General features: G+C 43.4%; 2 protein-coding genes across 7 annotated transcripts in view; both read left to right on the top strand.

Moving 5' to 3' along the window:
* Positions 1-21075, top strand: part of STK17B (serine/threonine kinase 17b) — a 115500-nt gene that overhangs the window by 18119 nt on the left and 76306 nt on the right. The window lies entirely within an intron of this gene.
* HECW2 (HECT, C2 and WW domain containing E3 ubiquitin protein ligase 2) overlaps positions 1-21075 on the top strand; it is a 199516-nt gene that overhangs the window by 162254 nt on the left and 16187 nt on the right. For all 6 annotated transcript variants that reach the window (XM_083405479.1, XM_083405480.1, XM_083405481.1 and 3 more), the window contains 4 exons: positions 5345-5465; positions 8016-8129; positions 16984-17136; positions 19768-19866. In XM_083405479.1, coding sequence (XP_083261605.1) covers positions 5345-5465; positions 8016-8129; positions 16984-17136; positions 19768-19866 — 487 coding nt within the window. The remainder of the gene's footprint in view (positions 1-5344; positions 5466-8015; positions 8130-16983; positions 17137-19767; positions 19867-21075) is intronic.

Here is a 21075-nt window from a genome sequence, read left to right as displayed (position 1 = left end):
AATAGCTTATGTCTCATTGGAGGGTTGTATTCTGGAATAAGAACAAATCTTTTAAAGATTTGTTAAAGACAACAGTCGTACCTTGGAAGTTGAATGGAATCCGTTCCAGAAATCCGTTCGACTTCCAGAACATTTGGGATCCAAAGCGTGGCTTCTGATTTGCTGCAGGAAGTTCCTACAGCCAATCGGAAGCTGTGGAAGCCCCGTCGGATGTTCGACTTCCAAAAATAGTTCGCAAACTGGAACAGTCACTTCTGGGTTTGTAGTTTTCAGGAGCCAACATGTTCGGGAACTAAACTGTTCCAAAACCAAGGTACGACTGCAGTCCTTTTAAATAAATAAATAATAGCTTTAAGTAAAGGTTTTCTTGAGTTACGGAACAAACAAATAAACAGCGAAAAGTACATCTGTTGTAGGACTATTGGCACGACATAAATCCCAAGCTCCATGTAAATTAATAGACAGGTATGCAGGTAGAAAGCTAGCAGAGATCTGATGGCTATCCAAGGTATTGCATAGAATGACACATGCATGAATATCTTTCTGGTAGACAGAGAGTCGTTTGTGTGCTCAGTTCAATGAGCTCCTGGCCCTTGGGGGGACCAAGGTCATTTCACTGAGGCCAAGTTACCTGATCTGAAGAAGGTGACAGGGTTGTCGGAAGTGTTCAGGAATGTGACAGCCGCTTCCCACTCCCAAACTTAGGATCGAAACTTGTGGGCCTTAATGTCAGTCAAAGTTTTTTGGATCTATATACTCTTATAAGGTAAAGGTACCCCTGCCCGTATGGGCCAGTCTTGCCAGACTCTAGGGTTGTGCGCCCATCTCACTTAAGAGGCCGGGGGCCAGCGCTGTCCGGAGACATTTCCGAGTCACGTGGCCAGCGTGACATCGCTGCTCTGGTGAGCCAGAGCCGCACACGGAAAGGCCATTTACCTTCCCGCTAGTAAGCGGTCCCTATTTATCTACTTGCACCCGGGAGTGCTTTCGAACTGCTAGGTTGGCAGGCGCTGGGACCGAACGACGGGAGCGCACCCTGCCGCGGGGATTCGAACCACCGACCTTTCGATCGGCAAGCCCTAGGCACTGAGGCTTTTACTCACAGCGCCACCCGTGTCCCTATATACTCTTATACTCTGTCCAAATAACTCTGTCTGTCAGGGAGACTTTTGTGTTTCTGTTGAGAATCGAAGTGTCTCAGAGTGGCCAGGGCAACTCACTCAGATGGGCGGGGTACAAATAATAAAACTATTATAAATTATTATTGTGTTGAGTACGGACCACATAATTCTTTTTCCAGTCCCGGTACTTTATGCTCCCATTTACATGGCATGAAAAGCCATAAAATGCTATTTATTTATTCCTAAGACCCACACATACGTACAAAGTGCATGTGAGAGAGTGAGAGAGAAAGAGGCATGTGCATTCTTACATAAATATTTCTTTTTTAAAAGTAAACCTTCCTTTCTTTTGTTGCTCTTACGGATGGAATAATTGCTCTAATTGCCCAGGAAATTCTTGACGGTGACAACTGATTTGTAATAAGAACTTGCCATGTGCTGAAAGGATAATTTAGTGGTGTTTTATGAAACGTGAGGTGATGTATTCAAGAGTCGGTTGTCATGCTCAGTCCTTGTGTACATCTGGAATAATAACCAATAAAAATAAGAACGTGTTAAAAAGTATTTAGGGCACTTGTATGTAAGCAGCAATCCCCAGTGCTAGATTTCAACAAAATGGTAGATGAAACGTATTCAAAATGTACAGTACAGTGGTACCTCGGGTTACATACACTTCAGGTTACAGACTCCGCTAACCCAGAAATATTACCTCAGGTTAAGAACTTTGCTTCAAAAAACAGTATTCAAGAAACAGTGGTACCTCGGGTTACATACACTTCAGGTTACAGACTCCGCTAACCCAGAAATATTACCTCAGCTTAAGAACTTTGCTTCAGGATGAGAACAGAAACCGTGCTTCAGTGGCACGGCGGCAGCAGGAGGCCCCATTAGCTAAAGTGGTGATTCAGGTTAAGAACAGTTTCAGGTTAAGAACGGACCTCCGGAACGAATTAAGTACTTGACCTGAGGTACCACTGTATATGCATTTGAAGCAGCATTTGTGTTTTGATAAAAGTGTGGGAATCAAATATGAGATTTGAATAAGGACAATAACTACAAAGCCTGTAAGCTGCTGCCTGCCAGGGACTGGGTGGGTGAGGAGGAGGGGTGGGTGGCCTCCCTCCCAGGAATGCTCCCCCCCCCCCGAAGGCACAGAAGCCAAAGACTTGGATCTGGGGCACTGGTGGTAGGATACAACTGGATTTAGCAGGCACTCACTCCATCCTTGTCTAGGAGTTGGGGTGGCTGGCTTGCAGGCAGGGATAGGCAGGTGTTCCACCACTTGAGACAAAAGGTTGGGCTTGCCTCCTAGCAGTGCTAGCAATGCTCCTGCAGGTACAAACTTAACCCTGCTCTTTCTCTGGAAAACAAGTTTTTGTATGGTTTCAAATCCTTCCTTATTAATTTGTTTAATGTCCATTTCTAAAACCTGTTTGACCAGAGGTGACAGCCACACACACACACACACACATGAGCGTTGCAAACAAACAAGTAACTTGAGCAGAATGAGGCCTCCTTCAAACCACTTACAGCTCTGTAAAAAAAAAAAATGCTATCTAGATTAAGCTTAATGATGCAAACCTGTGCAAGCTTGCTCAGAAGCATGTTGCTGCTGCCTGAGTCTCTTTCTGTTCCTGCCAGTCTATAAAACTGCATACTGGCCTCTCTTATCAGGTCAAAGTCACCATTGCTTTTTCCCAGTCACCTGTCCCATGCCTGTGTGACGGCAGTGTGTCCTTTCCTTTTGCCCATAACAGAAATAGATAAGACTTTTTTTATATATATAGTGATCTGGTTTGGGAATTAACAGCCAGTAGAGTTACTGCTAAAGGTCAGATCTTATAATCCTGTAACTTTCGTTCTTTCTCTGTCCCTCTCACATTCTATCAGGCACAACAAATATCTCCCCCCCCCCCCGGCCACGCAAACACATGAACTTGAAAGTTGCATCGTGTTGTTAGTACACACAAAGAAATTCATTAAAAGCTGCGGTATCATTTTGGGCATGTAGCCATTTCAGCTTCTCAGTTCTGATAACATATTTGTAAGCTTTAGAAATCCAAGGAGCAGAGCAGTTATAAAAAGAAATTGAAATGAAGACAACCAGGAAGCAAGTGTGTTGAGAGGGTTGTGGTTTTTTTTAAGTACCCTACATAACCAGGATATATATTATACTGACGTTTTAGGTGCATGTAATCTTTGAAGTAAAATAGGAAGTCGCTTCACTAAAGTTTCCCCCAGAGATAGCACTTGTAGTTCATTTACTTGCTTAGCTTAAGAGTTACAGTAAACAGAAATGCAGTGCATTTTGTTAAATGTTGTTTCCCGTCCGCCCTGCACATGGTTCTCTTTTGAGAGATGCTAAGTCTGGAAGTTAACTTTCAAAATTAGGCATGTGTTTTGTTATGAGTCATCTTACACCAGAAGTTAAAGCAGGTTTCTGAGGTTGCAACTGGCAATTCAAGTAATTTGTGCTTTTAGATATTTCCACAGATGGCTAGAGCAGATTACTGCATCTTGGTTTGAACAAAAATCAGGCATTCTCTTTTTCTAAATGTTTTAGAACAGCCTTTGGGGGGGCGGGGGAGGAGGCTGCAGCCCTACATGCTCACTCAGTGGACTTACTTCTGAGTAGACATGTATAGGTTTACCCTCTTTGTGTGTGAATGCATTGTCGGATGTTCATATGTTTTCAGTAGTATGCACCCTTAATTCATTCAGAAATGTATATTTAAATGTGTGTTCTCCAGGCTGCGCAAAGGCATCACTTATGAAATGCCAATTAAATTTCCAATTAAGGATGCATAGCTTTCGTTTTCTCTCCTGATAATTAAGAGAGAATCCACAGTTGTCATATTAAAATGGTCATATGCTCATATAATAGACTTGTGCAAAACAAAGTCTCCCCCTTCTTGTTCTGTGTCAGTCCAGTTCTTTTACTAGTCCATCATGGTTTAAAATCACCCACACACTTTAGGAGGGGTAGGTTGGTTTCGGTTTTCTCCCCCCCCCTTTTTTTTTTTTTAATACTTACTAGAACCCCTGTGGCCTACTGATACCAAATTTGGAAAGTAAGAGCTCATACTAGGGATCTCCTAACAGTTAAGGCATAACTAATCTGTGTTAAATAATCTGTATCATGCACTGTTGCTAAAAGATCTGAGACTCGTCCTCCTGGATCTGGTCAGGCCCACCTAGTCGAGCCTTCTTTGCAAAAAATAAAGATCCCCTCAACAGCAGGCTTGTTGTTTATTTATTATATTGATATTTACTAAATTTATATGCCACCCTTCATGACAGTTCACAAGATAAAACACAAGTAAATCATTAAACCAAAACAAAACAATAACCCCCTGTAATGGTTCTAGGGGTTGCTCGTGCGTAAGTTGTCACCACTCCTGGCTAGGTTGAACCCTTGCTGTCCGGACAGCCTCAAGTTTCGTGGCTGCCTCAGTCGCTGGCAGAATCCGTCAGTGGGCGTTTCTTGAACCTTTTCCAGCATAAAAGCTGTTTGACGCCCAGTCTCCTCCTACTCTGCCTGCGCGGAAGTCTTCTGCGCAGGGAGAGTGTGGGCAGCGGAGTACCCGTACTCTCTCCGCTGGTCTCCGGCGAGGAGTCCTGGAGCCACCTCTCCGATTCCCCAATCTGCCCCCCTTCTCCACTGGTGTTACGCTGATTTCCTTCCCCAGCGGATGGGCTGCCTTTCTCCCTACTGGGGCCCTCTCCGGCATCCCTCTGGAGCCTCCTCTCCGCCTCCTGCTCCGATGGCAGTTCCCTGACACCCCCCTTCCCACAGACACATTTAAAAGGCTGTAGGATATAAAGCAGCCCAAGGCCTGGCTGAAGAGGAACACTTTTGCCTGGCACCTAAAAAATATAATGAAAGCGCCAGGCAAACCTCCCTGGGGAGAGCATTCCACGAACGGGGAGCCACTGCAGAGAAGGCCCCGTTCTCATGCTGCCACCCTCCAGACCACACATGGAGGAGGCACATGAAGAAGGGCTTCAGATGAGGGGTGTAGAGTCTGGTTTTGAGCATCACCAATTATACAGGGAACTTACTGGTCCCCACACTTAGAATTTACAACTTTCCTCCCTGCATATGTCGCATGTGGTGTTACTGCACTGTCGTCTTCCACCCAGTCTTGAACGTTTCTGACAGAAAGGTGAGTGACAATGATCTTAATAAAATAGGTCTTGTGCTTCTTCTGGCTTCGTTGCAGGTACTACACGGGCCAATGCACGAGCTCCTGCTCCATATAAAAGAGATTTTGAAGCCAAGCTGAGGAATTTCTACAGGAAGCTGGAGACTAAAGGATACGGACAAGGCCCAGGGAAATTGAAGTATGTAGAAGTCTTACATAGAGCCGAGCATATTTCAGAAACAGAACACTGTGCTACGGTCAATTTATTCCCACTAATGCATGCCGCAGAGCCCCAAGCTTGATGTATTTTGTTCGTTTTTAAAGAAAAGCCGTTTTGAGAAGGCAGAGGAGAGTCATGAGGTGTGCTTGAACCTTTTGAAGCTTGCCGTTTCCTCAGTCCAAAACCTACCACAAGTGGTTTTTCTGAAAGAAGTAGGACATCCGAGTTCTGTTACACACGGTTACAAAAGTTGGGTGCCTTCCGCTCTCTCTGCCGAGCAGTGACAAGAGCTCATGGGTTTCCGGGCTCTTTCCCAGGATCTGTGGTCCTTTAGAGGAATTGAGACATGGCAGAGACTCTCATAGCTTTAAGAAATATGGCTTAATCACCTATTTACACCTTCAGTCTGCATGGAGGGAGTCCAGATCTTACAGCATGGTTATTTCAAGAGGGATTTGTCCCCCACAGCAGTGCAGCCAGCCTTCAGCCAGCCTGCCCAAGATGGATCCCAGTCGTCCTCCTCCTTCCTATCACCTCATACCCAGTTACCCTGGTAACTCCCCAAACCCCCAGTTTCTGTTCACACCTCAGGGCAAGGAAGGAGGACAATTCTCTTGCATTGCCAATGACCCTCAATGGCCCTGTATATTAATGGCCCTAGCTTGGCCAGGTCTTTTTGCATAGGCTGGCCCAGGAAAACCTCTGCAGCTTATATTTCTCCCTTCACATCCCAAATGATCGGATGTCTTACCATTTATTGATTTCTAAGGTTTTGGGGTCCCGCCTCCAAATTTATAACAATTCATTTTCATGTGATTTGTCGTTTCCCCCTGGCAAGCCATAATGGTTTTTTTTGGGGGGGGGGTTAAACCACTTTGGTTTTGTAGACTGCTTTTAGCTGTTGCTGTGTATTTCTTTAAAAATAAATAAATAAAAATGTATATTCATTTATGGAATAAATAAACGTGACACCGAGTATTAGTTGCTGCCGACGAGAGCAAAGAGCTCCCAGGATATATCAGCTAACATGTTGGGTTGGGATGTTGGAAGGTAAAGGGTAAAGGGACCCCTGACCATTAGGTCCAGTTGTGACTGACTCTGGGGTTGCGGCACTCATCTCGCTTCATTGGCCAAGGGAGCTGGTGTACATGTGGCCAGCATGACTAAGCCGCTTCTGGCGAAACCAGAGCAGCGCACGGAAATGCCGTTTACCTTCCCGCTGGAGTGGTACCTATTTATCTACTTGCACTTTGATGTGCTTTCGAACTGCTAGGTTGGCAGGAGCAGGGACCGAGCAACAGGAGCTCACCCCGTCGTGGGGATTCGAACTGCCGACCTTCTGATTGGCAAGTCCTAGGCTCTGTGGTTTAACCCACAGCGCCACCCGCTTCCCTTGGGATGTTGGAAACTCAAGTTCAAATGCCCGCTTGGGACCAAATTAGACATTACATGGCAGGTGTGTGTCACCATCTCTCAGTGTTTTTTTTTAAAAATATATATAATGCACATCAGCTCCAAGAGACTGCAGTCCACACTGCTGTTCCCTCCCCTTTGCCATTTCATGTCCCGTTTGACCCTTGGCTATAAAATACGAGTGATGTACAAAATAAAATACAAGGGACGTGGGTAGCACTGGTCTAAACCACTGAGTCCCTTGGGCTTGCTGATCAGATGGTCTGCGGTTCAAATCCACACAATGGAGTGAGCTCCCGTACTCTGTCCCAGCTCCTGCCTACCTAGCAGTTCGAAAGCATGCCAGTGCAAGTAGATAAATAGCTACTGCTGCAGTGGGAAGGTAAACGGCGTTTCCGTGCACTCTGGTTTCCATCACGGTGTTCTGTTGCGCCAGGAGCAGTTTAGTCCTGCTGGCCATAAGACCTGGAAAACTGTCTGTGGACAAACGCTGGCTCCCTCGGCCTGAAAGCGAGATGAGCACCGCAACCCCATAGTCGCCTTTGACTGGACTTAACCATCCAGGGGTTCTTTAGCTTGCAAGGGATGTCCATAGGTGAGTGACCATCTTTCACCCAACAGCTTTTGTTTTTGGCAAACACCTTCCACCAAATAGCGGCCACTCGAGAATTTAGGTTCCATCATTCTCACCTTGTCCTTTTGGCAGAATTCCATTGGTTTTCTGCATCATGTGTATTCCCGGTCATTGCAAACTGTAAGTGCTGGAAACGTTTGGCGTCAGTGTCTGTAGTTCAGACTTTTCAGGCTGCTTCTGCCTATTCTGAATCATGCTGGTGCTGGACCAACATCAACTGAATTGCCTACACAGTTTATTTCTTTAGGTAAGCACCCTGTTGTCCTTATGAGGGGAGGAAAAGAAGAAGTATCCATCCCTATTGCTCTGGCACAATGCCCAGGAAACTGTTATCTAAATGAATCCTAAGAAATATTAGACTGGCTCCTAAGACATGGCTTGTAGTGCTAACTTTCCCAGGCAGTCTAAATATAACTAGGGGGAAAACACATTTAAGCTACAAATTATGGCCTCCTTTGATACCATTTTGTTTCATTGTGCAGATTAATTATCAGGAGAGACCATTTGCTGGAAGATGCCTTCAACCAAATTATGGGTTATTCAAGAAAGGACCTGCAAAGAAATAAACTGTATGTCACTTTTGTCGGAGAGGAAGGGTGAGTAGAAAAGGGAAGTGGCCCCCAATACAGTATGTACTTTGTACTACGCTTCGCAGCTGCGCTCAAGTATTTCATCTACTGTTTGCGGTCTAGAGCGAGAAGAGGAAGGATTACAGCCAGGAAATGCCTCTCATAAGCCTAGAACTTACAGCTGTTCGAAAATAAGTTCTCCGAGCTTTGTGACATGTGAATTCCTTTGCAAAGCATCAATTAAACTGTGTACATGTTGAGTTCCTTCCAGATCTGCTTTTGGCAGGGAGAGCTCCATCCTGCATATTGCTTTGCACTCCCAAGTTTGCTTCGAGGGGTTGGAAATAGTTTTGCTAGAGATCTAGAAAACTGCAGCATGGTTTGAATTTTCTACAGCCGTTGCAGTAGATGCTTCAGGCAATGAATGAGGGAAGATTGACATTATAAAATTTATTGAGCTGTTCAAGAATTTGGCGAGGTTAGACCAGAAGCTTAAAAGAACTAGAGGGTCATTGTTCCTTCCTTCCCTTCCTTCCTTCCTTCCTTCCTTCCTTCCTTCCTTCCTTCCTTCCTTCCTTCCTTTTTCTATTTTGCACAATTTGCTACTTCTGCTCAAAATGCACTTCTTTTAGAGAAAGAAAGGCATTCCTATATAATCTCAGGGTCTTGCAAGCTGGTGTGCGTGTGTGTGTGTGTGTGTGTGTGTGTAATGTAGCAAATGATTCATTTCCTCAACATGCATGCAGAATGTTTTGTCACTGAGTATATGTGAATTCCGCCCACCAATAATGGCATCAGTTATATTAATAATCGTTAATATTGACAATACTAATAATCAAGTTTTGGAAGTGGTTTGAGAGTGCTACCAGCACATATTAAATAGTCCCTTCAACATCGCTGATGATGAATACGCTGCTATCTTCTTCTTGTGGTTGTATTAATAAATTTAAAATTAAACTTTATGGGAGGAATTCAGTGTTGTGCTGCTATGAATGTCATGTCACTGTAAGTGTTTTTGCTTGCTTGACGGAACGATCTCCCCTTTCTTCCTCCCATTCTTATTTTATATTATATCAAGAATATGAACCACCTTTGGGGCCCTTTTGAAAGCCAGAAGGCGATATACAAATGCTTGCTATAAATAAATTCAGTACAGTGGTGCCTCGCAAGACGAAAAGAATCCGTTCCGTGAGTCTCTTCGTCTAGCGGTTTTTTCGTCTTGCGAAGCAAGCCCATTAGCGGATTAGCGCTATTAGCGGTTTAGCGGCTATTAGCGGCTATTAAAGGCTTAAGGGATTAGCGGATTAGCTGCTAAAAGGCTATTAGCAGCTTAGTGCCTTAGAAAAAGGGGGTGGGGAGCAAAAAACCCCCCCCAGGAATCGCAAGACATTTTCGTCTTGCGAAGCAAGCCCATAGCAAATTCGTCCTGCGAAGCACCTCCAAAACGGAAAACCCTTTCGTCTAGCGGGTTTTCCGTCTTGCGAGGCATTCGTCTTGCGGGGCACCACTGTAAACCATTTTTCAGTGATTGAATGTTTTTACATAACGTGATATGGAAGGCATTAACAAATGCGGGCAGGCCTTTGCCTGTGTGTCCATCACCAGCACAATGTGAAGCATTCTGATCTGTCCCCCTTGCCCATCTGCATGCCCAAAGAGAGCAAGCTACAAGCCATAACGTTTGTGTGCTGGAACAGTTAAGCATTTGCCCCTGCAGCTGTTGTGTGCAAATGTTTTGCTGGTTTGGCATTACTTCAGCCTTGTGCCAGTTCTTAAATAGTACAAGTAACCTGGCTGTCGGAAGGAGTTGCAATGAATGAACAGTTCAGCAAGGAGGCATGTTAACTATTTGCAGGAAAGCACTGGCTAGAAATAGGTTGTTTTCGTGTGTCGGCAGCAAACCATGCCAATTCAAATGCTGCAACTCAGGAAAGTAGGAGATGGAAGGAAAGTAAGAGATGAGTTGCTCTGTATCAAGTTCCTCAATATGCTGGTGGACTACAACCCCCATCATCCATGGCCATTGGCTAGGCTGGCTGGGGTTCATGGGAGTTGTAGTCCGACGGCACCAGGAAGGCACCACATTGGCTGCCTCTGCTATATATGTAGCTTCTTTCAAGCTGCAGGCCGACTCAGTTTTCTTTCTCTTGATACTCTATCCAGACATCATAAAAACTTTGTGAAGTTCATAGTGAGATAACACTCTGGCTATGTGTACTGTGCACTTGAAAAATCAAAATATTGTGCTAAGCCAAACCAAATTACTCTCCCTTTTTAAAATAAACAAATTATAGTGTTTCTGTTCCTCTTCTCCTACACTCAAAGCAGTTCACAAAAATCAAACTCAACCATAAAACTTATGAAACACAAAATATGGAACAGGCTAAAGTGCTCAGCCTCAACAAATAAGTACAAGTGGTTATATTGAGAAGAAGGGTCTTTGCATCTTTTCTTCTGGGCACCAAACTGAAAATTGCATCGTTAGACGACGGAGACACTGCTACCTTGGGTTTGCTTTGCACCTCAGGACATAGGGCCAATCTTCTCAAGCATGTGGGCACGCGATAAAAATCTTAATTCGGAAGAGGCGCACTCGAAGATTAAATTTCCTTGTATTGCACAAGATATTATTGTTTCTGGTAGTCATGGGGAGGAACAAGGAGCTATTTTGGTCATGCTGACAGAAGGAATCCCACTGAACACCCTGTTAGCCTGTTAAATATCGCTGAATATTTCTCCCAATTTTCAGGTATTTGGCAGCCATGACGGCTAGAAACCTGAACTTAAAAAAATGAATAAAACTGTAAGTTGATACCCTCAGAATGCTTTTGACCTGTAAAAAATGCTTTCATTTAAGAGAATTGCACAAAACACATATTCGGTCCCTCCAAGCCATATTGAAACAGACTTAAAAAGTAGAAGGCATGTGGGTATTCCTCTATAACTCCTGGTCGTTTGTAGTTCCATAAAGCAGAAGAACTTGTGGGGACGTTTGTTATTAAAGAGACCAAGTCTAGTTTAGAGAAGTCCAGCATGAAATCCTCATGCAGATGTTTGCCTTATAAGAACAGTCTTGGCCTATATGGTACGCAGGCAATTCACCAATGAATAAAGATTCTACATGGTAACCCTAGTGATAGGTCTGTTTTGCCACTCTCCCCAAGGTGCAGTGTCATGTCAATGGCATCCGCATGTCTTTCAACATGCCCCATTGCAAGCTTACCCGGGAGATGTCTTCAGGCTGGGCTAACATTTCTCATCTTGCCCAAGCACAGAAGGAATGTTAATGGCATTGCTGTGCTGATGATGATTAATGGCATCCCTTTTTTAAAAACACACACACAACCTTAAAATATTGTAGTGCGGGAGTTCAAGAGAAGTTCTTTCCATTCATTGGTGTTAATACACAGACTTCTAGTATAAGCTACCTTCATTCACTATCAAAATTGTGGAATGAATAATTGTGAATCAGGCTAGCCTGTCTGGTCCTGAAGGTGTAGTAGAGGCAATGTTTATATTTTCTGCTTGGGTTCCAGCCAGCATTACTCACTTTCACAGTGCAAACCCTCTCCTCGTCTACTGAGAAATAAGCCCCATTGAGTTCATTAGGGCTTACTATCAACTTGAGTGAGTAGATGATTGCAGCCTCATTATCTCCAAGCTGTCAGAACTGACACTTGGACATCGGAAAATCCAGTTTGTAGAGTTACACTTGCTTGGTGCTGTTGGCTCAATCCATTCGTGGAAGAAAACCACATTTTATTTATTGCCAGCCAGCCATATTACTTCTTGTTGGCTAAATGTTGAAATAGCAGTGATATATACGCCATAGAATTCTACAAATGCACCTGTAATATAAAGTTTCGCGCCAAGAAAAAGCAACAGATACAGTATATCACTGGAGGTACCTTGGTTGGGGTTTGGAGGGGGGCTAATGTGCTTGATATTTTTAATTAATTTATTTAAACTTTTGCATGTTGCTTTTCTGCCTCATATAAAGAAGGCCAAGCTTGAGTTATGCCCGGACAATAATGCAACTATCGGATATGTATGAGAGTCAGAATGGGTGAGAATGGATAGGTCTCATTCCGTTTTTTGTCAAGGAAATATAAAAAGGTTCACCTGAAGTTCTTTTTGTTTGTTTTTGTTTTGCAAAAGTTCGTTGTTTAGCAAGGAGGGGTTTTTCTCTGCTACGAAGGAAAGCTTAACACTTTCCTGCTGCATTGTTGAAGGTGTGAATGAACTACAGTAAATTGTGCAAGGCTTCCATTTTCTAGAAATTGTAAAAAGTGGAATCATTAGCAGGGTGAAAACCAGGATATAGCAACTGGTGTTGTCCAACAGAGATAGCAGGAGCTCAGTCTTGAAGGGTTGTAATGCCAAACTCCTGAGGGCAGTGCCTTGAACTTTCACCATAACTGGGAGCAGTTTTGCATGCCTGGGTATTGTGGAGGAACAGGAAACGGCCTGCACTTTTTTGCTCCTTTGTCTCATTCCAAATGTGTTTCAACACCTCCTCCTGAAAGACATGTGCAAGCTCTTGGGCTTGGCTTACTAGAAAGCAGAAAGTAAGTCTGTGTGCTCTCCGCTTGGCACAATGCTGCTTTCCAAATGCCCCCAAAGGTAATCCCTGTAATTACGTTGTCGTTGGCGGTTTTAAGACCCAAGCAACAAGAGGCTGTTGTTAGCATTAGACAAGAGTATATTGAAAAAACGACTAGGCAAAACTGCAATGCGTTTAACCAATTCATATGCAAGAGGGGTCAGAAAGAACAGCGAAATCAGACATTTAGAAATAGGCGAAGAAAATGCAACTCTGCCTAATTCTGGTGGTAAGATTTGGCAACAGAGTTCCAGATGTAGAATAATTATCAGTCCTTATTCCAAAGGTGCACTTAATTCTAGCCAGATAGCCAAAAAGGCTGCCTCATATTCCAGCAATCAGGAATGCAGCTTAGCGTTCACAGGTAAGATCGTCAGACAAGTCACCTGGTGACTGACATCATGCAACCCATGTGACTTGGGGCCAGTCATAGGGCACCTCATGTGTAAGCTACGTCTGTACCAAACTTAATTAACTGCTCGCATTAGAACAGCTTTGGGTTTAGGCAAGAAGATGTGAGCACGAACCTTTCTTCCTGTGGGAATAATGGCTATGAGTAGGAAATCTGAATGGTCCGGTCCATAATTTGGCTCGGTGGCTCATTCTATGTAATAGGGTTAGCAAACTTGTTGATTCTGACTGGAAGGTTTGTTCAAAGGACAGGAATCTTTTTTAAAAAAACATGATTAATTGAAGTTGAATTAATGTTTTCTCAGGCTTTCAGGTGTGCAGGCAGCCAGGACACAGCAATCTTTCTATCGAGCTTAGTGGCACTTTGCTCCAAAAGCAATATAAAATAACAAAGCAAAAACAATAAGGTAGGATAGGATCTCTCTTTTTAAAGAGCAGCCGTTGGAACACAGCACCATGGTATTTTTCAAATGAGTTTTTTGTGTGTGAATTTTCTTTTGTTGAAAGTTGCCTTGGGTGTTTTTGCTGCACCCGCCAACAAACTTAGTGATATTGGTGTTTTTTTGTTTTGTAAAATGATATACATTTGCCTGCCTCATTATCATACCTGTCATCTCTCTGAAATTAGTCTTGTGCAACACGAACTTCTGTGGGTTTTCATCTCAAATTTACTATCTCAGTCTGGGACAGAAGAGGAAGCCTGCTTAGTAAGTCAATTAGTAAGTAGGCTAAGTGAGTGAAGAGTGTGTGAAGGCATATTCCATTCCCTTATTTTTTCTTGAGTTACACATTCAAATAAATCACATGCATCGATTTCCTTAAGACTGTTTGTTTTCAGTACAGGAGATGGGGAATTGCATATTTGATTGGGCCCTCTCATCAAACTCTCCTTTGCTACAGAAAACAGACATGTCAGTCTGGAAGATTCTAGGCTAGAATCCTTTCATTCATCTAGATAGATACATAGATATATAGGAACCATTCAAATTCAACTTAATTTAAAATATATAATTCATTGTCCAAGGCTATTCACTTGTGATTCAGCCAGGCTTGTACGTGGAATGTAGTTAAATGGAAAATATTCTGCACTTTGTGCCTTTCAGTGGAAGAAGCACATTTATGCTAGGTTGGAAAATCCTGCAAATCAAGTCCTTTCAAAAATCACATGCCAGCTTTACAGAATAAACTGTCTTGGATTGTGAATGGAAAAGAAATTTGGTTAGGTTCTCAAACCTACCTAATTTGCACTTCCTGAAAGTGCATGTGAACCAAAATGCAGCTGTCCTTTGAAATTAGCATTTCTTCAAATTTTGTGATTCAGTCCTACAGCCAGAAATGTGTACAAAAGTGCATATCTTAGGGGAAATGTGCCTAAAAATCCACGTATTAGTGAATGTAAGGTTAAAAAAAACCAACCAGTATGAGGGGAAATTGGTTGCAAAAATGCGCAGTAACATGTTGCTGAATTTTGATGAAGACAAGCTAATGCTGAAATGTGGTGAAATGTGGTTTATGCTGGCAGAGCAATTCCATAACAAAGATGTGTTGTGTGATTAATTGTTATGTTTATTGTTAAAGTGTTACACTGCTTCCTATAGCTGTGAGCTGTGCTCCAAGGATCGTTCACCAATAGGGAAGGTCCCTCAGCTAGTCCTGCATCCTTGCGCTTAGCTATTCTTAGGAAGTTTGAAGAAAAAAAATATAGGGGATTATGATTTTTCCTCAATGGACTCAAAAGTCAAGTCCTCACAGCAGCTGTCCCTCTGCTCTCCATCTCAATCTCCTGTAGCCAAGCAGAGCAAGTCCATCTATCTCCCTTAGAGCCTCAGATCTCTCCTGAGGAAACGTTCATTGTTTTGCCTACTCTGAGCAGTTGGGAGCAGAGCAGCCAACATCCTATTGGAACTGAAGACAGTGTAACAACGTAAGAAGCTCTCTTATAACTGAGTTAGTCCACCCAGCTCAGTATAGTCTAACCTGACTGGCATTGGTTCTCCAGGGTTTCAGTCAAGGGGGCCTTCTTACTCCTACTTGTAAAAGTCTGGGGTTGGATGTGACGTTTCATTTGCAACATATGTGCTCTACTACTGAAGAGCATGTGGGACGCGGGTGGCGCTGTGGGTTAAACCACAGAGCCTAGGCCTTGCCGATCAGAAGGTCGGCAGTTCGAATCCCCGCGATGGGGTGAGCTCCCGTTGCTCGGTCCCTGCTCCTGCCAACCTAGCAGTTCGAAAGCACGTCAAAGTGCAAGTAGATAAATAGGTACCGCTACAGCGGGAACATAAACGGCGTTTCCGTGCACTGCTCTGATTCGCCAGAAGTGGCTTAGTCATGCTGGCCACATGACCCGGAAGCTGTACACCGCCTCCCTCGGCCAATAAAGCGAGATGAGCGCCGCAACCCCAGAGTCGGTCATGACTGGACCTAATGGTCAGGGGTCCCTTTACCTTTACCTTTTTACTGAAGAGTACATGGTCAGGGCCATCCCATAAGACCAAGTGAGGTGCCTATCTCAGGCGACAGGGTGCATGGGGGCATCACATCCCAATGTAGATTGTTCTTCCCCACTTGCTCCCACTCTTCATTCGCCCCTTTTTCCCTGGCGGGAAGGGGGCACCATTTTGCTGTTCGCCTTAGGTGCCAAAATGTCTTGGGCCAGCCCTGACTGTGGTGAACTGCTGTTTCACTGTTCTCAATATTGACCGTTACCCTTCCCCAGAAGTCCATAGGGAATTGAGAGATCCTTTGGCCTAGTTGCTGGGTGGAATTTCTTTGCACGTGCCCAGCCAGATGGGAAGATTTTCCGTATTAATTTCCTTCTGTGGGTTTTGAGCGGTGCTGAAAAATGAGCATCCTGAACGTGGAACTGGAACTTTGTAAATTTTTAAATCCTGTTTGTAACATCATACTCATGCGAATTGGGGTCCTCACCGATGGTTTCAATAAAACAAAGCATGGAAGCAAAATATCTGAGGAACATGACCTGCTGTTGAGTATTAACCGTATCTTCTTTAATCTCCTTGGGTTATGAGCCCATGAAGAACGGCAAGACACTGAACTTAGCTCACTGCTGTTTAAGTCAGATAATCTCTTCAATGTGTGTCCACTTAACTGTCATCTGGGAAGTGAATTTCCTTATGTTTCTGACAGTTCAGGATTACTGGCCCTGATAAACAAAGGGTCTAAGTGAGTTGTAGCTCCCTTAACAAAATGCAGAACCCTGAAGGAAGGGGAGGAGAAAATAAGTCAAGTAAAATGACAGCATCAGAATAATGTCAGTTTATTCTTAAAGGAAAAGACATATTGTGAAATTGCAATATTACTTTCATTGTGCAAAGGTGCAATGTGGCAATTATTATTTTCCGTTTCCATCTTTGATCTGCTCAAGGCAGCACATACTAAGTTCTCCTTCTTCCCATTTCATCCTTACAACAACCCTGTGATGTCGGTTAGGTTGAGAGCGAGTGACTGGCTCATGATCATCCAGTGAGTTTCATGGCTGGCCCAGAGCTCTTAGAAGAACTGGAGATGTCCAAAATAGAATTTAGGAACAATGCGTTATTTTTCTTCTGAATTGAAGTGCAGTTGAACCAGCCCCGTGCATGGACAACCATCGAATAGACAACATTATACAATCTTTCCCTTTAAATGGGAGATGTACAATTCTGCTATAATGCAAAATTCTCAAGTGGAAATTAGGAACAATAACCGAACTTAGCAAAATGCTAAGTACCATAAATGGTAATTAAATAAAACATTCTTTTATGAAAGTATCATGGGAAGTAGTCTTACAGAGAATATAGGCTTAAGATGTGTTTTAGTTCATTCTTGCATAATAATCGTTTTGTTTTGTTTTGTTTTTCAAAGGCTGGACTACAGTGGACCTTCTCGGGAGTTTTTCTTCCTGGTATCAAGAGAACTCTTCAACCCATATTACGGCTTGTTTGAATATTCAGCCAACGATACTTACACTGTGCAAATAAGCCCCATGTCTGCCTTTGTGGACAATCACCATGAATGGTAAGAGTGATGAAACATTATTACTACTGTCTACCCATAAAGGGACGCGGGTGGCGCTGTGGGTAAAACCTCAGTGCCTAGGGCTTGCCGATCGCATGGTCGGCGGTTCGAATCCCCGTGGTGGGGTGAGCTCCCATCTTTCGGTCCCAGCTCCTGCCCACCTAGCAGTTCGAAAGCACCCTTAAGTGCAAGTAGATAAATAGGTACCGCTTTCTAGCGGGAAGGTAAACTGCGTTTCCGTGTGCTGCGCTGGTGCTGGCTCGCCAGAGCAGCTTCGTCACGCCGGCCACGTGACCCGGAAGTGTCTCCGGACAGCGCTGGCCCCCGGCCTCTTAAGTGAGATGGGCGCACAACCCTAGAGTCAGACACGACTGGCCCGTACGGGCAGGGGTACCTTTACCTTTTACCCATAGACCCCTAATTTTGACATGTGTTTATTTAGTTGCATGAATAGGGTCCCCCAAAAGAGCTGTACACAGGGCCCTGTAGACCATAAATCCAGGAAAGTGCATGCCTAGATTTCCAGTTTTCTGCCACCTTCTGAGTTTCATTCTTTCAATGTGGGGGAAGATCCCAAAACAAACCCCAATCCATCAGAACACAAGCACAACCGGAAATCATGGCTTATCTTTTGTCTTTGATCAGCTTATCGGACTGAGGTGCTGCTCTAAAACTTTCATTCTTTTTAATTCACCAGTGAAATTTGCAAATGTCCCCCTCCCCCTTGTGTTAAATGTTGTTCTTGTTTCTTGCATGTTCAGTGTGGGGATCAATGAAAAGTTGTGGTTTCGTGAATGACTGGTTAGTGTATTACCAGCTCTATGGGGATCCACATTTGTATTAGAAAGCAAACAGCCCGATAGCTGCAACAGAAAGCCACTCTGTCAATTCGGATGCAAAAATAACATTAAACACAGAATAAAGCCGGACAGAAAGAGATTTCAATCAGTGTTTACTGCCTCTCATTGGGCTGAGCCCTTTCCATGAATACAGATTAGGGAATTGGGGGAGGGGGCAGAGAGAGTGACCCATTTTCTTACGCAGGAAGAAACAGTGTCATTCCCAACACTATTTAGGACCATTCCGCATTAGGTTTTGTGTTTTGTTTTGTTTTTAACTGCGGGGCCTGTGTAGTCTGAGGTATATTTCAATGGGTACCATAAGAATGTGATCTGATATTTTTAAGCAAAGAGGTTGATGTGTTGTGAGTTATGTTGTTTTACGCATGATTAAAAATATATACAGTGCTTTTTTTCTAAAAAAAAATAAATGTAGGGGTACTCTCATTTTCCTACTCATATTGAAATACTGCCCCTCAATGAGGCCAAAATTAGATTAACAAAACGTTTAGGGGTCTGCATACCCCCAGAAAAAAAGCACTGTGTGTGTGTGTGTGTGTGTGTGTGTGTATGGTGCCTGAGTTACGCTTTTTGCACAGTAAATAAATAAGTAAATCAGACCCCTGCAGGCAGAGTTATAGTGGCTTAAGGGGACTGCATTTATGTATCAGTTGGCTTCCACAAACTTGAGTACGCAGCTGTTGCTGTAGGTCTTCCTGTTGTCTTATAATATCTCCCCAGTCCCTGGGGCTATGAAACTGCTTTTTCAAGGTTTTTATTTCCAAAGATCCTGTTGCTTTAACAAGTTGCATGTTGGGCAGAGATTCAGAAGATGAAGCATTATCTTCCACCTACATAGAAGGAGCATAGAAGGCTGTCGTAATACTGAGCCAAACCATTGATCTAACTTGCTCAAGGTTGTTGACACTGACCAGGGTCGGACCTATCCCCAAGCCTGCAAAAACCTTCACCTCCCCCATTTTTAAAAAACTGCTTTTGCAGTTGCTAAAGGCCCAAAAGCCTGGCCAGAAAAATCTAGCAGCTGCCTACCCAGTTGAAGTTACTTTAGGCATGGAGTGACACATATTGAATAGAAAGGATATTTTCCCCAGAATATTTTTCCTAAGAGTATTCCTCTTGCTCTGAACTTAAAGGTAAAGGTAAAGGGACCCCTGACCGTTAGGTCCAGTCATGACTGACTCTGGGGTTGCTGTGCTCATCTCGCTTTACTGGCCGAGGGAGCCGGCGTTTGTCCGCAGACAGCTTCCGGGTCATGTGGCCAGCATGACTAAGCCACTTCTGGTGAACCAGAGCAGTGCATGGAAACGCCGTTTACCTTCCCACCAGAGTGGTACCTATTTATCTACTTGCACTTTGACGTGCTTTCGAACTGCTAGGTTGGCAGGAGCAGTGGGAGCTCACCCTGTCGCAGGGATTTGAACCGCCGACCTTCTGATCGGCAAGTCCTAGGCTCTGTGGTTTAACCCACAGTGCCACCCGCGTCCCTGCTCTGAACTTAGACTAATCATAAATATTGATGTGCCATCTATCCTCAGTGGCTGCATTTCTTGCCATTTCTTAATTTTTTTGAAGGACGACCATTGCATAAAGAAGCTTAATGAAGTGTTCATTCCTAAGGACCACGTGGAAATATTATGCCAAATAATTCCGCGTATTAACTGAATGTTATTTTAACAAGTGTATTTAAGGGTTTTTAGTGGATAGTGCTGTAAAGGCTCATCACTGAACAAAAGAATAAGCCCGATCTGCTCTCTTAATTTCTCTTACGCAGGTTCAGGTTTAGTGGTCGAATCCTGGGTCTTGCTCTAATACACCAGTATTTATTAGATGCCTTCTTCACACGACCATTTTATAAAGCCCTCCTCAGAATGTGAGTATGAGTCTTTTTCATGGTGAACCTTCTGTCAATTTCTTGTCCACAAAATAGGTGTCTAATTACAAGCCCAGTTAAGGCCTGCTATAATGATATTGATTGCTAATGAGATCATACGAATCCTTTATCATCAAGAGGTAAACCTTGGTGTATCCAGTTGACTATTGAAATACCGTATTTTTTCACCAGACCATAAGACGCACCTAGTTTTTGGAGGAGGAAAACAAGAAAAAAAATATTCTGAATCTCAGAAGCCAGAAGAACAAGAGGGATCGCTGCGCAGCGAAAGCAGCGATCCCTCTTGCTGTTCTGGCTTCTGGGATAGCTGCGCAGCCTGCATTCGCTCCATAAGACGCACACACATTTCCCCTTACTTTTTAGGAGGGAAAAAGTGAGTCTTATAGAGCAAAAAATACGGTATTTTGTTTCTTGTATGAATTCTTACCTTGTATTTTTCCGTGCGTAATCTTGGTATGAATTTACAGTTACAGTGGAACCTCGTTTGTCGAACGCTTTGGGAGCCAAACAATTTGGAACCCGAACGCCAACAATCCAAAAGTGAATGCTTCCATTTTCGAACATGTCTTGGAAGTCAGAACAGCTTCTGGAGCGTGTTTCTTCATTTATTAAAAGGAATTTGCTGACTGGCAATTGTGCCTCGGTTGTTGAATGGTTTTCCGGAACGGATTACATTCAACAACTGAGGTTCCACTGTACCATATTGAGCAGGCAAAGCAATTGGAAGGTAGAAATAAAAGACTTTGCTCCCTGCAGTTGTCTAACCCTTACTACATATTAATAGAGCAGGATTTCTTTGTTCCTTTTCCAGAAATAATTAAATTGAATGCAAACAATAAATTAATTTAGACTGTATAAAATGGTCCTTAGTTGTAGGTTTGGTCATTCGCTTTGCTACAGTAGATGCACGGGGGGAACTGAAAGAGGAAAGATGGATTTTGTTCCTATTTGTGGGAAATAATTGTAGCTATGGGTACATGCAAAGCTGGCATTAATGTCAGCATGATGTCTCCAATCATGGAGCGCTCCAGTTCCTAATGATGACCAATATATCTTTGAGTAGGTAGGTAAATGTGTGCGGACTCGTTATTTTGTTTAAAATCAGCATGGGTGCAAAACGAAACAAAAATTATTTTGTTTAATAAAAAAGATTCAAATGAATAAGTTATTTAGGACTTTTATGATTTT

Source organism: Podarcis tiliguerta, assembly GCF_965153285.1.
Source record: "Podarcis tiliguerta genome assembly, chromosome: 1".
NCBI lineage: Eukaryota > Metazoa > Chordata > Lepidosauria > Squamata > Lacertidae > Podarcis > Podarcis tiliguerta.
This window is presented reverse-complemented; position numbering and strand designations above follow the sequence as displayed.